Genomic DNA, 17,928 nt, shown 5'->3' on the forward strand with positions numbered 1-17,928 from the left:
CAGTGCCTAAGGGATTAAAGAAGGCTCTGGAGAAAGGAGAACCCAAATCAGAGTTAGCCCTGAAAAGAGACCAGTCGTCTATAGACACAGAAACAAGGGAAGAAAGAGGAGAGGATTTGGAGTGAAGGCATCGGCGAGAGATGCTGGCGGAGCCCATGCCGAAGGGCCTTGATATTTTCACTGAAGATGTTGAAGGAAGTCATTTCCCCACAGCAAGAGGGAAGATTTGTTGGTAGTCTTGGGAAGAAACCTGAAATAGTCACCATCAGGAAGGATGAAGAGTCAATAAGAAAGGAGTAAAAGGCATGAGTAATAATAAATAGACACATAAGAACCAAATTCAGTCTTACAGATTCCACTTAGGGCGCTGACCCACTATATCAGAGACAGCACGTTCAAGCCGTCACATACCTGAGGTGGGCTTAGACCATTGCAAGTCAACCGCAACAAGGTCCTCCAGCTCCTGCTCTGCCTGAGTGGGAGAGACGGAGAGGATGCGGACAGACTGATAGGCAGCAGTGTTAGACAACTCCCTTGTAGCATTAAATATCTAGAAAAGAAATTGAAACGTCATTTAACCTAGCGGGTGGTGAACTAGCCTGACACCTTTTAGTAAACATCAATCCTCTGAGCTCCTGAGCTTTCAATATACTGAGATCAAATAAATAACCAAAACCAATGGGCTGGACTGAATCACCTTGATCCACTTTTACCAAAAGAGACCAGGATGAAACATGTTCCCAAAGAAGGTAGAAATATAATGAAATCTGTGATCTTAAGGAGGTGTTCTATGTTAGACAACAGGAGCTGTGAAGTAGCTGAGGCTAAAGAATATTGCCCAGCACTTACAACATTCTGATACCTTGAAACTGAAATATTTCTACTCTGAAAAAGTATCTCACAACAGAAAACCAAACCAATTAACTTTTTTTTTTTTTTTTTTTTTCTTCTGAGACAGTCTTGCTCTGTCACCCAGGCTGGAGTTCAGTGGCGCAATCTCAGCTCACTGCAAGTTCTGCCTCCCAGGTTCACGCCATTCTCCTGCCTCAGCCTCCCGAGTAGCTAGGACTACAGGTGCCCGCCACCACGCCCGGCTAATTTTTTATATTTTTAGTAGAGATGGGGTTTCACCGTGTTAGCCAGGATGGTCTCGATCTCCTGATCTCGTGATCCACCCACCTCGGCCTCCCAAAGTGCTGGGATTACAGGTGTGAGCCACCGCACCCAGCCAATTAACTTCTTTTTAAAATGGTGCTTAGGATATTATGTGGAACCAAAAAGCCTGTGGGGAGATAGATTTGTCTAATGAATACCACACAAGAGAAGCATGCTCAAAAGAAACACAGCTCAGAAATGACTGTTGAACTACTGAAACATAGTTGAAGTACTGAAACATACTGGAATGAGTCTCAAAATGCATATACAGTTATCCTTCATATCCACAGGGCATTGGTTCCAGGAACCACACCCCCCTACACCAAACCCCAGCACATCAAAATCTGAGGATGTTCAAGTCCCTTATATAAAATAGCCTACAAACATCTTCCTGTATACTTTAAATCATCTCTATATTACTTATACCTAATGCAATGTAAATGCTATGTAAATAGTTGTTGTATATGTTAAGCAACCCTAATCTGAAAATCCAAACTCCAAAATGCCCCCAAATCCAAAATTTTTGGTGTGCCAACATGATGTCAACAAGTGGAAAATTCCACACATAAATACTTCAGACAAATTTTGTTTCATGCACAAAATTATTTAAAAATATTGTACAAAATTACCTTCAGGCTATGTGCATAACGTATATAGGAAACATAAATGAATTTCAGGTTTAGACTTGGGTCCCGTCCCCAAGATATCTCATTATGTCTATGCAAATATTGCAAAATCCAAAAAAAATCCGAAATCTGAAACCCTTCCAATCTCAAGCAATTTCAGAAAAGGGATACTCAACCTGTATGTATTGTTTTTTCAATGCGTATTATTTATTGTTGTATTGCCACTTTTAATTTTTATTTTTCAAATATTTTCTATCCATGGCTGGTTGAATCTGCACACATGGAACTGGTGGATACCGCAGGCTGACAGTATCCTCATCCTGGTCTTGGTAAATCACCAAAGAAAAGCAAGAGAGGCATGGAGACTGGAAAAGTGGTGTTCAGGGTAACAGCTCAGAACAGTCCCAAGGAATTAAAGAAAAGGGTCCATCCGAAGATAAATCATGTTTTCCCAAATCACTTTATTAAACCTCATCAATTGTCAGGAGTATGAGAGGAGTGACTTAGGGTTTTCTGGAAAAGAATGTGTGTGCTACACTCAGTTCCTTGTTAGTCCAGTAAAGCATCATTCCTCTATGAACTTATGCACAAGTGCTATTTCCTCTCATCCTGACTTTTTAGTTTTTTTTATTTTAAAACAAATATATCAGAAATATTTTGCTTTGTTTTTTTATTTGTGTGTTTCTTCTTGAGTCCTTTCTATCCCCCTGGACTGGCCCAGCTTCTCCCAAAACAAAGGGCCAACAGGAGCATCAGGAAGCCCAGTTACTGCTCGCCTCAGGGAGCAGGTGCTCCAGCTGAGTCGGGGCTGCCACAGCAGTGAGAGGCACAGGAGGCCGGGTACGTTCCATTGGCCGCTGGTCACAGGGTGTGCAGCTGGCTCGCTTTCCACCCCCACCCACCCACTGCAGAGAATACAGCTGGCCCTCCAGCCACAGCGTAAGAGAAACTCTGAAGTAGCCAGGTGCCCCATGGTGCATTTCACTGAAAGATGCTACCCCTTGAATCTCTCTGGACTTGCCACTGAGCCGGCTGTGCCCAATAAGATGGCCAGATGGAAATGAGATAGCTCTTTTGGTCACAGTGGGAGCCACGACCTGAAATGCTCCCTTGGTGGCGGCAGCTCTAGGCTGTCAGGGTTACTGGTCTTCCCATTCTCAGGACAGGTTACACATGGTCTCAAGAAAATTCCATAGGAAATCCAGACCTGTTTGTTCAGGATCATACCTGGCAGGTTAATGTAAAGTAAACACGAAGGAGTAAGAACAGGCTAATGCACTCACAGTATATCTGGCAAGGAAATTATTTTTCAGCAAGTACCTGTAAAAAGCCGCCTCCTTTGGAATTCAGTTCGGCACTAAGCACTCAGGATCCTATGTTGCTTCCATGGAAACAGTGGATGAAACTGCTTTCATTCTCTCCACCCACACTAGCTTCCGCACTGACTGGGAACTCAAGTGCCTCATCGCAGTGAGACGCCAGCTTGGGAGGCAGTATGAGAGAACATGCTACTTGTCTTTTAGACCCGTTGCTAACACTGTAGAGTACTGTGAGGCCAATAGAGTCAGAATGGTTGGCATTCTCCTATATTGATACCGGCACACGGAACGGGATCCAAAACATTGACTGGAAAACTTCCATTTTCAAATTCACATTTGCGTGTAATTTCAAGCCAAAAACTTGAAAGCCACAGAGAGTGTCAGCAAAAATGGGGGTGGGGACCATTCCTTCTGTACCTGACAACATAATGACAATTACTTCAGAAATTGGTATCCTTTCCCAATAACTAGGCCTTTTTGATGAAAGCATTTCCTCAGGGATATGGGCAGCAAACTTAGGAATAAAGAGATTGCAGGAAGATTTTCATTTAAATGACACTTGGTTTCCCTGCTGATGAAAGGGGAAACCTTACTCCATCTGCTGAGATCAGATTTCATCTCATCAAACACTGCAGTGTAATTATTTTTCTACCAAGTATTTAAATGAGGATGTAAATGAATACCAAGGTATTTGAAGTCATTAACGCCACAGAGGCTGGGAGAGAGCACCGCTGCCTCTCTAGGGACTGGACCGTTCACCATCAAAGCAGCTGCTCACTGGTGTTCATTTTGTAACCTTTATACCACATTCTTGAATTAATGAAGACACGTCAAGAATCTATTTCCTCACAGAATCTTGGCATGGGGTCTGCATGGGGGAGCAAAGCATGCATGCGAGTGTGTATCTGTGCACACACACACACACACACAGAAGGACAGAAAATTTATTTACTTAAAAGAATTTGGAAATTCTGTAAGTTATTTTACCTTCTACTATGGTAGCAGTTCTAAAATTGAGAGGACTATTAAAAAAAAAGCCAGCCTCATAAGTCCTGTGAATCTTTTGTTGGAATGTGGTACCAGCCCTTCTCTTCTGGATCTTAATTTCTCTATTTATAAAGTAGGAATGTGGGGAGTTCTGAGATATTGAAAAATGGGTTTCCTGATGGATATTGGCCATCTTTTTCTGAGCATAACTAGAAATATCCAAGTCTTAAGACCTACCCTGACTTAGGAGGCAACAGATGAACATTTAGACTCTCTCCATTTATAAACATCTCACTCAGCGTTATAAATAACACTCAATTTTAAAATTCCACTTTACCCTAACAACAAGATGGGCACACAATCTGCCATTTCCTTGATTTGAATGTGAAGAGTGGTAGGTTATAGTGGAACTCTTACCTCCTCAGAGAAGTCACATGGAAGGAGGGAAGGAGAAAGACTCGTGTGTGTATATGTGTGTGTGTGTGATGTATGTGTGTGTGTTGGGGGTTTGTAGGAGGAAAGGAGCAAAAGGAATAAAGGGAAAGCCATGTAGAACATCCTTTTAATAAAAAAACAAGGTTCCATATACTGTTAAGAGACTAGAAGCTTGGCTTTTGGTACTGTCAGCATCTAAAATGTTATCTTGCAAACTAAGTGCATGATTTAAACAAAAATAAAAAATAAATATTAACACTTGGATGTTTCAGACGGAATTTTTTTCTGTTCCCCTATATCTCAGAGCTTAGAGACCTAGCTTTATACAGAAGACGCTCAGGGGTAAATTCTAGGCAGAGAAAATATGTTTACTCTTAACAATCAAAATCTGATTTAGCTTGACAGAAAATGGGATGGAATCCCCTGGCATAGACTGCTGTTGAGAAAGCGACTATATAGATACAAACAGATCTGGTCCATGCCTTTCTGTGCAAACAGGGAACTGCAATTACAGCATTAAGAAAAACGCTGTTTTCCTTAATGAGTTAACAGCAATTCTGCTTCTATACAAAACCATCCTTTCTATCAAGAAATAAAACTTTGATTCTGCTTCTACTCTCTTATGTTAAAAGAGTCCAAAGTTCAGTTTAATAAACATTTTAATTCAAAAAGCCCAGCATGGGTAACATAGCAAGACCCTATCTCTATAAAAAATAAAAAATCAGCTGGGTATGGTGGCTCACACCTGTAATCCCAGCTACCCAGGAGGCTGAGGCAGGAGGATCCCTTGAGCCCAGGAGTTCTAGGCTGCAGTGAGCTATGATCATACCACTGCACTTCCGCCTGGGTGACAGAGAAGGACCTTATCTGTTTTAAAAAAAAAAAAAAGGGGTGCGAGGGGCTTCCATATATATAAATAAGACAGAATGTAAGAGTAAATAAAATGTTGATAAGGAAGACTTCAATGAAAGAATTTAAATTCTAAATCAGAAAACTAATGATGAAATGAAGTAGATATGTTCAGAGTAAGATCATTTTAGTAGCATTATTTAGTAGTAGACTACAAAAAGAAAAAATAGAAAAAACTAAGAAACAGAAGCAAAACAATAAATCATAGAGTATACGAACACATTGTATTTCATAAATTTTTCAAAAAGAGATGAATTGAGGTAATGGTCTAGTTCTATACAGGTTTACGTCTCAAATTTAATATTTCTCAAAGGAATGATTAAAAGGCAAGAAAACAGACCAGGCTCAGTGGCTCACGCCTGTAATCCCAGCACTTTGGGAGGCCAAGGCGGGTGGATCACCTGAGGTCAGGAGTTCGAGACCAACCTGGCCAACATGGCAAAACCCCGTCTGTACTAAAAATACAAAAATTAGCCGGGCATGGTGGCGGATGCCTGTAATCCCAGCTACTTGGGAGGCTGAGGCAGGAGAATCGCTTGAACCTGGCAGGTGGAGGTTGCAATGAGCTGAGATCGCGCCATTGCACCCCAGCCTGGGCAACAAGAGAGAAACTCCGTCTCAAAAAAAAAAAAAAAAAAAAAAAGCAAGAAAATAAAAATCAACTTGAGAAGAAACTCAGTTTTGGAGAAAGTGCTAGAGAAAACAATACTCCTTCTAAGTTCTTAACCTATATAGAATACATTAGCACCAATCAATAACTACCAATTTAATCAATAGCTTATCTCTTAAGATTGTTAAATCAAATTAATGAATTCATTGAAAGCACTTAGAACCTATCTTGGCTCATGGTACTCACTACATAGAAACAGCCCTGCTTCTCTTTGTTGCCCCCTTATTCTTCCTTCTTTTCCTTCTTCATCACCAACACTGTGTATTATTGCTGAGACTCTGCAAATTACCTGTAACACAGTCATCTGCATGTTACTCTGCCCACTACAGAGCCAGACATCTCCAAACAGGACATCATGAACTCTCAGGGTGAAGTTTATTTTCTCCAAAGTCTGTTGTGCCATCACTTCGAAAGGTCCTCCAGGCTTCATAGGATCCAGTACCACCATCCAGGTATCAGAGTGAGCTGAAATAGTAACAGGACTCCAAGGAATTAATCAATCAATTAAAATAAAATCAAAGCCCAATTATACTCATTTGTGGCTATTCCCAGCCTCTGTAATAAACTGAATTCAAAGCTATGAAGATTGGCCAAATTTCAGATAAGAGGATAGAACTAACACGAGCAGCAGCATTTTTATCCTTAATCTGTACCAATCCCTCCTTACTTTTAACTGAAGCATTTACAAAAAAGTAAGTTACCCAGTTATAATCCTAAATGAGGATAGACAAAAATACACACAGATTTAACTTGAAGAGTTTAATAGAAAACATAAAAGCAAAATTCTTATTATACTATCCAGCTGTCAAAATTAACATAATTTCATCTTATAGTGCCCCAAACTAACTTGCAATTACTCAATCGAATGTGACCACAGGGTAGAGAAAATCAATGATAATCTGGAACTTCCCCTGGCTTAACAGTATCACCCTTGCCTTCACACCCCATCTCCTCCTGTGTTGCTAACAAGGATTAACACTACCAGTGGTCTGGGTTTTCCTAACAGCAAACTGTTGACTGGAGAAACTGACACATCAAAAAGTCGTGGGAGGCATATAAATTAATCTCTCTGTGAAAAAGATATTCCAATTTGCCCAATTAATTATTTTCACAGAGTTATTTACAAGACTTAAGGCTTTGGGACTCAATTAGGGAGATGAGAAGCTGTCTGAGACCCTATTTCAGAAATTCATAGCATATTCCCTAGAACCACCCCATCACCCTCCTACCTCTCATCACTCACCAGACCATCCCTGCCAACAACATACTTAGAAGCTTCAGAAAAATATCTTCAAAATGGCAAAAATTATGCCAAGGAGAACCAAGCAACATGAACAAAGTTGATAAAACAAGCATGGGAAAATAGAAAAAAAAAATGAGAAATTAACATTTTAAAATAAATACTCTTGGCATGATGCCAAAGAATATGAACTGATTTATAATTCATACCCATCAGATCAATGTAAATTCAAAGGGAAAGAACGATAAGAACTGGAAATGGAGCATCCTAAAATGATTACATCCAATCTATGGGAAATAATAATTCTAAAAATACTATCCAAGGGCCTACTATGTGCTAGACACTGCAAAGTTCTTTCTACTCAGCAAGAGCTAAGCAGAAGCATGAGATGTCCTAATGTACAACAGGTGACTAATAAAAACTCAATTCATAAAGGATTTCTCAGAGTCCTGGGGAAAATGTCCAAAAGCCCCAAGACATCAGAGGAAGGGTGCATGCTTGCTCCTCTTAAAAGCAAAAGCAACTGAGCTTGCTACTCCCATCCCTAAGAGGTTAATTAAATCTAAGACCAAATGTTCAGTATTGCTTTTATGCCATCAGTAGCCACACGTCAACGTATTAAATGTATAATTCACCTAAACCAGAAAAATCACTGTTTTGGAAACAGTGGGCAGCTAGGACAGATTGTGTCGCACAGGTGTGATGTGTTCCATATGGCTCACACTTCTGAGCAGGCAGACACTCCAATCTGTCCCAACTCCAAGCTTGCCAAGGTCTTTCCAGGCTTCCTGCACTGACACATCTTACTGGAGCTCTGTCCTTCTGCCACCAATGTTATTTACTTATGGTGGTGAGGTCAACCTCCAGAAAACCAAGGACTATTTCTTAGCCTTCTATTGCCACACAATTTATTCCTATTCACTGCTATTAACTGGGTATTTACACTTAGCCTCAATCCAGGCAACATGGCTGGTGAAGAAAACTACCTTCACCAGAGGTTCTAAAAACCTCTGCTACCCAGTAATAAAAAGATAATGCCAAACTATTTAGGCCAAACATAGCAATACCATCCTACTACAGCCAGAGGATGCACTTCCTCTAGGGCCTAAGGAATCGAGAGAACTAGGCATCAAGACCCGAGCCTTATTCCCAAGAAGTGCTTCCCAGAGAAACCTCCTTCCAACTTCCTCAAAGACCTCAGAAAACTTCCTTCTGTGTTAGTCCTCAAGATGTTAGTTTCTAGCTTTTTTTCCTTTCCTACTTGATAAAAGAAAAGTAAACTCTGGCAAGGCACAGTGGCTCATGCCTGTAATCCCAGCACTTTGGGAGGCCGAAGCAGGTGGATCACCTGAGGTTCAGGAGTTTGAGACCAGCCTGGCCAACATGGTGAAACCCTGTCTCTACTAAAAATACAAAAATTAGCAGGGTGTTGATGGCATGTGCCTATAATCCCAGCTACTCAGGCGGCTGAGGCAGGAGAATCACTTGAACCCAGGAGGCGGAGGTTGCAGTAGCTGAGATTGCACCATTGCATTCCAGCCTGGGCAACAAGAGCAAAACTCCATCTCAAAAAAAAAAAAAAGTCAAGTAAACTCTGACAATAACACAAGTGTTAAGAACAGTTAACTTCCAGGCAAGGCAGGGAAAACTTGATACACTCCAGAGAGGTTACTAATGGTTAAACCAATTCAGAGACAGTTCATTTAAAACAATAAGGATTGGCCGGGCGCAGTGGCTCATGCCTGTAATCCCAGCACTTTCGGAGGCCGACGCGGGTGGATCACGAGGTCAAGAGATCGAGACCATCCTGGCTGACAAGGTGAAACCCCGTCTCTACTAAAAATACAAAAATTAGCTGGGCATGGTGGCGGCGCCTGTAGTCCCAGCTACTCGGGAGGCTGAGGCAGGAGAATGGAGTGAACCCGGAAGGCGGAGCTTGCAGTGAGCCAAGATTGTGCCACTGCACTCCAGCCTGGATGACAGAGCGAGACTCTGTCTCGAAAAAAAAAAACAAAAAAAAACCAGGATTTACTCCTATGTAAGCATATACAAAGGACAGCAGCACCTGTGAAGACTGTTTCTTAGACCAAAAGCAAGGGTGGGATTAAAAAGGCAAAAGCCACCATGTTTCATAAGAACTGGCTAGTCCTTAGCTTATCCGTTCAGGACTGGTTGGTTGAAATGGAGCTCACCACAGGCCAATGAAGTCCAGTTAAGAGTTTTTAGAAACAGTGTTGACCCACGAAGTCCATAAGCTTGAGTCCAAATAATAAACTTGAGCCACCAACCACAAAGAGTTTACCATCCAGCTGCCTTTCTGCTGATCTAGATCAGCTTTCTGAACAAGTTGCTCTGCATCCCTCTTCTGGGCCCTAATCACTTGCTATTAGCTATTCCAGGCCAGGCCCAGGTTTCTGTAAATTCTCACTTTCAGCACATTCACATCTCTGCTTCCTCACATTTTTTCTTGTACCACCTAGGAAGATTAATTTCCCTCCTTCATTATACAGCTACTTAGAGTGCTTAGTGTGCCAGGCACCCCATCAGTTAAATGGTAGGAAGTAAACCCCATCCCTGGGTTACAATGACAAGAGAGCCATGAAAATTGACTAGGGCTTTATGTTCTCATGTCTAGGGTTAGCATTTCTGGTAGCCTATTTCTTTTTTTTTTTTTTTTTTTTTTTTTTTTTTTTTTGAGACAGAATCTCACTCTGTCGCCAGGCTGGAGTGCAGTGGCGCGATCTTGGCTCACTGCAACCTCTGCCTCCCGGGTTCAAGCAATTCTCCTGCCTCAGCCTCCAAAGTAGCTGGGACTACAGGTGCGCACCACCATGCTCAGCTAATTTTCTTTTTGTATTTTAGTAGAGATGGGGTTTCACCATGTTGGCCAGGATGGTCTCAATCTCCTGACCTCATGATCCACCCGCCTCAGTCTCCCGAAGTGCTGGGATTACAGGCGTGAGCTACCGCACCCGGCCTCTAGTGGCCTATTTCTTATTGTTGCTCTTCTTCTCACATTCCAGCCAAGGGCAGTGAAAAATTCTCTGTCTCCACCTTCTCTCCACCTCCCAATTAACTCCCACCTCAAAATGGGAAGAACAAGCAAACAATCAAAGGAAAAAAATGAAAATAATTTGTCTAGAGACATAGTCATAAAGTGCTTTCTTGTTTTTTCTTCTTGCCATTCATATCAGATGTTAATTATTTTGTTCTATTATTGTGCCAAAATCTGAGGCCAAGACGAGAAAAAGGAAGATTATCCATGACCATTCTCTTCCTGAGAAGAACAACCTAGAAATGAGAAAAGCGCCCCTGTTCACTTCCCCCCACCCCCATCCAATAGAACCCTAGTTCCTCACTAGCTGCAAAGTGGCTCAGTGGTTTGTGGAACTGGCTTGGAAGTCAAGAAGGCCTTACTGCCTACACTGCCCCTCACCAAACTACATTTATTCTGTTGTAACCTGAAGCTCATCTCCACCATCAAATATGAATGCAAAGGAAAAAAAGCTTAAGTGCTTTTGTATCAATAAAACTGCTCATGCAAGTTACTTACACTATAGCCTGTGGTGGCAGACACATCCTAAGGTGACACCCCAAAGTCACATGCTTGTGTGGCTGGCAGAATCTGTGACTGGCTTCCAACCAACAGAAAATGGCAAAGGGAATGAGATGTCACTCTTGTGATTAGGTAATGTTATATGGAAAAGATGAAGGGATTTTGCAGATGTGATTAAAGTCCCTAATCATTTGACTTTAAGTTAATAAAAGTTGAGATTTTCCTAGGTTGGCATATATAATAAGGTGAGCTCTTTCAAAGAAGATATAGAGGTCAGAGATCTGAAACATCAGAGGTGCTGCCATGGCTCAACACCTAAATGAATTCTGCCAGCAACGCAAGGGAGCTTGGAAACAGGTAACTCCCTACTCGCACCTCCAGGTGGGAACGCAGCCTGGCCTACACCTTGATTTCAGCCTTGTGAGACCCTCAGTAGAGAATCCAACTAAACCATGACCAGACTTCAAACCCGCAGAAATTGTGAGATAGTAAAAGCGTGTTGTTTTAGGCACCTAAGTTTGTGGCAATTTATTATGTAGCATAGAAAACTAGTATGCAAATTAGCCAGGCGCGGTGGCGGGTGCCTGTAACCGCAGCTACTGAGGAGGCTGAGGCAGGAGGATCACTTGAACCTGGCAGGCAAAGGTTGCAGTGAACCGAGATCACACCTCTGCACTCCAGCCTGGGTGACAGAGTAAGACTCCATCTCAAAAGAAAAAAAGAGAAAAGAAAAAAAGAAAATTGGTATGCATGCCAACCAGGGACAAGGAGGGTTTTAGGCTTCTGTATTATTTTAAGGTAGAGAAAATATACCTATTTACCTCAATCATGATGACAAAAATATAGACAGACACACCCTCATTTTATCACCTACATACACACCCCTACCATGTATGTCAAAGTGAGAGGATATGCCTGCTTTTCCCTGCTCACATTCCTTGTGTCTGAAAGAATCCTCTTACATCATTTGACAACATCGTTTGAACCAACCCAGTACCTGACCATGGTGCCAATCATCCCTCAGGTATTAATTTTCCCAATGTCTAAGTGTCAGTCTGCTGGACAAAAACCTTTATGCTGTTATATCTTACTTTGTTCTGGGTACCTAGGGGACTATGGGTAGTAAGTTAAATATTACCAGAGGCAGACAAAGCAGCAAATTGAGGTAATGTGGCTGAAAATCTCAGAGTCCTCATTAAAATCTAAACCAGAAATCCACCCTCCAATATTCTCTGTGGTATCTCTTTTGAGAGACATTTTCTGCCTATGAAATTTCTTACATGTCTACCTCCTTTACTCCAATTAACACTTCATCTGTTTTGCTTCACAGGCAGAACAAAGCAAGATACCCATCAAAGCAGGTTTGCAGATCTCTCTAAACTCAAATACCTTCCCCTTTTCTACCAAGTAAATGTGGAAAGTCTAATAAATAGGTCCCCACCACCACCAATAACATCAACCCCTTTTCCTGTGAAATTATCATCAGTATCCATGAATCACTCAATTCTCTTAAGTTGCTGCTGGTTATTTTAACTACAAATGAATGATACATCCCTTTGCAGTGAGGCAGCTGGAGCATTACTTGAGCCTAAACTACTAAATGTGAAAGGATGGAATGGGGCAGTGAGTTCTTGAAAGATGGGCTCTATTTGTATTCTTCTCTATAGTTTCCTAGGGTTTCTGGCTCAGTGTTTTAGACATAGTAAGCCCTCACTCGGTGTTTATCAAATTAAACTCAAGATAAATGAGCACCTCCACAATCACTGTAAAGGAAAAGGGAGGCTTCTCTCCTAATTATTACCTTTCATTCCACCTAGCCTCTTGCCTCATCTCTGCCCACCTCAAATAGTAGTTCTGAAACACGCATGAAGGGAGAAAAACTCTAAAAATCATGCACGAGGATTTTTTCAACTGAAATGCTATGTAATATTGTATGCTTTCTGTATGTATCTCTACAGCACTATGTTATCTCTGTCACCTAAATATTACTGGTAACTTAATTGTTAGCACCATGTAAATCCCACTTCTTATTTCTAAACCACAGCAGTTCTTTGGATTTCTAAGTCAGCATCATTTACTGAGAGTGCCATTATTTGTACACAATGCTCCTCATTTCTAAGGTGACCCAGCACAAACAGAAAGCACTGAGAGTCCCTTGAATCCTTCACTTTCAGGACATCCTGCAAGTCACTGAGGGCATTTAGATCCAACAGAGAAGCATGTCTCAATCAGCTGAAGCTTCCCTTTCGGTCTTTTAGTTTACCCAACAACATTCTTACCTTAAAAAGTCTTAAAACCCAAGAATTAGAAGCACTTACCTTATGTCAATGCCTGGCATATAGTATTTTTAAATGTTTGCTGAATGGAAATGAATTTTGAAGAGACTGCATCAGGGTCTGGATCACTCTGGATTGGATCATCAGTTTTGTATATTGATAAAACCAACCAGACAATCCTTGCCGTCGGGGGCCAGTACAATTCCCACAAGCATCCCTGTCACATATATATGCTAGCCATTGCTCAAACCACCAATTTGTACCTGAACTCCACCTCCACCTCTGAGCAGCCTCCTCATCTGTCTCATTCTCACCTCCACATCGCACAGCTATAGCGCTATCCGTAACATCCAGCCCTAAGCATCCCTTCCTTCATCCCATAACTTCTAGCTTCGCCTCCTCCACACCGGCTTCTACATCTTTATCTCTTCTAGACAGAGACTCACTCCTTTGTAGTATCTCCCTGCTCATGAAAACTGCTAATTCTCACCTTCCTGAACATCCTCACAGCCACTCTATGAGGTCAAACCCTCATCATCTCTTGCTTGGATATCATAGCAGTCTGCCCACAGGGCCCACCACCTCTATCTTACTGATCTCCAATCCATCTTCCACAGTGCTGCCAGAGTGAGCTTTCTAAAATATCTATCATATTATTTTGCTGTTTAAAAATCTGTCCGTTTAGAATAAAACATACACTCCTTAGCAATGACAAACAAGCCTCCCTGTCTTTCCAACCTATCTCCTGTTATCTGCCCAGTTACACACCCCCAGTGTTCCAGACCAACCAACCTGCCTGGCTTCTCTCCCGTGGCCCAGGTACACTCAGGCCTCCATGCCTTTGCCAGGCTATTCTCACTACCCAGTGTGCCCTGCCCACCTCTCAAGATGAGCCTCAGACTACGTAATTATCCCTACTCTCTACGAAGCACTCCCATCGCACCTTGTTCTTCCTCACTGTGGCACTTATCACACTTAACGGTAACTGCTTACTGACCTCCTGTCTGACCTGCATGCCTCATTAAGGGAGAGGACATATCTGTTTTACTCATCACTGTATCACCAGTACCTAGCACAGTATCAGGCACATAGTAGGCTCTCAATAGATATTTGAATGACTGACTAAATAATAATAGTAATAGTTACAATCATGACTGCTAAAACTTACTCTGCACTTGTGTGCCAGGCACTGTTACAAGTCTTTACCAGTGTTAATTCATTTAATTCTCACAGTAATCCTGTAGGTATCATGACAATCTCCATTTTACATATAAACTGTGGCATGGAGATGTTATATTACATGTCCAAGATTATTCAGCCATATAAATGATAGAATCAGGACCCGAAAGCAGTGACTTCCAGAGCCTTAGACTACCAATATGAAGTCTTACATTCTTACATTATGGCACTCTGAGTAAATGATGCTGACTTAGAAATCCAAAGAACTGCTGTGGTTTAAAAATAAGAAATGGGATTTACATGGTGCTAGTCTTGGGTTTTAAGACTTTTTAAGGTAAGAATTTAAGAAGGTAAGAAGGTTGTTAGGCAAGGACTACCAGAGTTCTTACCCTCTCCTCCATACTGCCTCTCCTCTATATATGATTCAGCTCAAATATCATCTTCTGTGGAAACCTTCCCTTACCACCCAGTCTGAGTTCAATGTTTCTCCTCTGTACCCCAAGACACCCCGCATGTACCTTCATCGTAGCATTCATCACGCTGTCCTATATAACTTGGTATCTATTCCCATTATTCCGTAAATTCCTTGAGAACAGGAACTTTGACTCAGTCTTATTTTTCTTTGTATCCTCACTGCCTAAGCACACGGCAAATATTCAAATAACTTTTATGGATGAATGGACAGACGGATGTACAGACGGATGGATAGATAACGTAAGCTACAGCATTAGCATTCATTTTCAGATAATCCAGCAGGTGGCAGAAGAGGGCAATAGCTGAACAGAAGATGGGCTGCCTTACCTTTCACACTGGTCACTTTCTTCATGATGGTTTCCTGACCTTGGCGCAGGGTCACGGTCACTGTGGCTCCAGGTGTACCGAAGCCCCATATCACTGCCCCAGCAGGCTCCTTCTGCAGCACCATATCATTATTGATGTATGAAGCAAAGCGAAAACCAATACCTAAGAAATTTAGCAAACACTGAGGGGAGCATCATCGGAGAGATATAGCACCAACTGGATCAAGTGAAACAGCAAAGAACATACAGTCTTTATGCAAGAGAATGTTAACATACTAAGTCCCTTTAATTGTCTAAAACGGGCTCTTCTTCCTCCTAATTAGGCAAGCAACATAACAAGAACAGTTTCCAACAGTATGCATCATAGTACACGATGACCACTAAGGAAAATTCCCAGAGCCCAAGGCAACCAATGGACCATAGTCTTCCCTCCCCTTCAGAGTTCTTGATCTTTCTTTGCTCTCAGGCTTGGCCCTAACAGGGGCTGGGCTCTCTCCCGCTAAATCACTAAAATGCTCCTTTCATACACCCTATAGATGGTGTTTATGAGAAAAATAAACCACTTCCTTTCCCTACTTTCCATTACCACGCCCACTCCTAATGACTGGGAATAAAGCAGCATGCCTCTCTCCAAACAGCCTTCCCTAATCTTTTTCCCCTTCTCTATCCCCCTTTTCCATGCCACTAATGCCAATTTCCTTCAAATAATGCCCCTTATCATGGTTTTTTGACAACCCAGTGTACTGCATCAAAAATTCTAAATAAGCCTTATAAATATTCACGACAAGTCAGCTTCCTTCTCAGGTAAATTCAAATAAATCAAGACACATAAATAAGGTCAGTGAAAGATAGAAGGTCAACATGTCTGAACAAATGTCTTCTGTCACAATTTTACCCATTCCACAAGCTAAATTATACTAAAAGGACAAGAGAAAGCACACTAGAAACTGGATTCTATTCTAGAGAGTCACTAACAAGACTGAATAAGAACTCGCTTTAACGAGATCACTCCTATTTTTAACATCCAGCCTATATAGAAGTATTTTATTAATAACAAACATCCATCCAAATTATCTCAGCGTGTTCCTCATCAAAAGTTAACAAGGAAAAAATAAAACAAATTATATCCCAATTTGTCTGAATAAAACAGACCCCAAACTACCTAAAATAATTAACAAAATTAAGATCTTTTTAAGCATTTTAAACAAAAATGATAGGCAGAAAAGAGAATCAGAATTAACAAGGCTGACATTTTCCTCCCTGGAAGCTACAAATGATGAGGGCCCCTTCGGCTATACTTAACAGGGCAGCACAGCTAATGGAGTCGCCTACACAGCTCCGTAGCCTATTTATCCTGCTCTTGGAATAACAGCCCAGTCCCTAAAAATCCTCAGCGCTCTCTTATGAGCTAGTGTGATCATGAAACCTATATGACAATGAAAGATCACCCAGAAGGCCTACTGGGCTGGAGATGCACGGTTACCATGAGCAAAATGCCCTAAGAAAAGAATACAACGCCCCAGAATTGCATAAGCAGGTTGGCAGCCTGCTGGGGGGAAGGGGGAGGCACATGTGTGGGAGGGCCTTGTCTTGGGTAGGTGCTTCATATGGAACCAAAAAAAGGAAAACCACAGACATAAATAAGAGCTAAGTAGAGAGAGGGTGGGGGTAGGGGAATGGCTGCAGCTTGCACATTTGTGTGCAGTCAGTAGCCCATAGGCTAGGGGAAATACCTTCCCAAGTCTGTCTGTTTTCACCAACATACACTTAGTGAACATCTTTGTGGATGACTCTGTGCTGGGCTAAAGAGTTTTAGAGGTGGAAAGGATCTTCATAATCATAGTATAAACATGTTACTTACTGATCAAGAAGTATAATCATATTACTGATCAAGAAACTGAGACCAAAGCAGATTAAACAATTTTTTTAAATAGCTTACATGTTCATTAGTTAATTCAACAAATATTTATTGGTGCCTACTATTTTAAGCATTGGGGATATAACAATGAAAGAATAATAATAATAATAGCAGGCAAAAATCCTTGCCCGCAGGGAGCTTCCACTCTACTAGAGACTTTACCTGTGGCAGGTACAGTGCTAAACACACCACAAACATTAATGTCCTTTGGTCTCAAATCACATAGTTTATGACAAAGTTAGAAAACAAGTCACTTGATTCCAAACTTGAAATTCCCACTTTGCCGAAATTAGATAGTTGTGGCAAATCAAAGAAAAAATCATATTCCTCGTCTTTGTAAAGTTTAAATTCTAAGCTCATTAGAGTAGACAGTGGAACATCAAGGAATTGTGCAATGGACAAAAAAAAGAGAGAGAGAGAATGAGAGAGAGCAAGGCTGGGCATTCCTTGTGTCAAACACAAGACACATACATTTAACATTTGATTTGTTTGTTTGTTTGTTTGAGACAGAGTCTTGCTCTGTCACCCAGGCTGGAGTGCAGTGGTGCGATCTCAGCTCACTGCAACCTCCGCCTCTGGGGTTCAAGCGATTCTCCTGCCTCAGCCTCCGGAGTAGCTGGGATTACAGGCATGTGCCACCACACCTGGCTAATTTTTTTTTTTTTAATATATCTTTAGTAGAGACGGGGTTTCACTACGTTGGCCAGGCTGGTCTGGAATTCCTGACCTCATGATCTGCCCACCTTGGCCTCCCAAAGTGCTGGGATTACAAGCATGAGCCACCGTGCCCGGCCAATTTTTTCGTATTTTTAGTAGAGACGGGGTTTCGCCATGTTGGCCAGGCTGGTCTTGAACTCC

At 41.7% G+C, this 17,928-nt stretch overlaps 1 protein-coding gene across 1 annotated transcript in view; it reads right to left on the reverse strand.

Moving 5' to 3' along the window:
• Window positions 1–17,928, reverse strand: part of SIAE (sialic acid acetylesterase) — a 38,652-nt gene that overhangs the window by 18,983 nt on the left and 1,741 nt on the right. The window contains exons 2-4 of the mRNA XM_054441728.2: window positions 15,154–15,315; window positions 6,391–6,566; window positions 412–550 (exon numbers count right to left, since the gene is read on the reverse strand). Of these exons, the coding sequence (XP_054297703.2) occupies window positions 412–550; window positions 6,391–6,566; window positions 15,154–15,315 (477 nt within the window). The remainder of the gene's footprint in view (window positions 1–411; window positions 551–6,390; window positions 6,567–15,153; window positions 15,316–17,928) is intronic.

The sequence above is a fragment of the Pongo pygmaeus genome, chromosome 9 (genome assembly GCF_028885625.2).
Source record: "Pongo pygmaeus isolate AG05252 chromosome 9, NHGRI_mPonPyg2-v2.0_pri, whole genome shotgun sequence".
NCBI classification, from domain to species: Eukaryota; Metazoa; Chordata; class Mammalia; order Primates; family Hominidae; genus Pongo; species Pongo pygmaeus.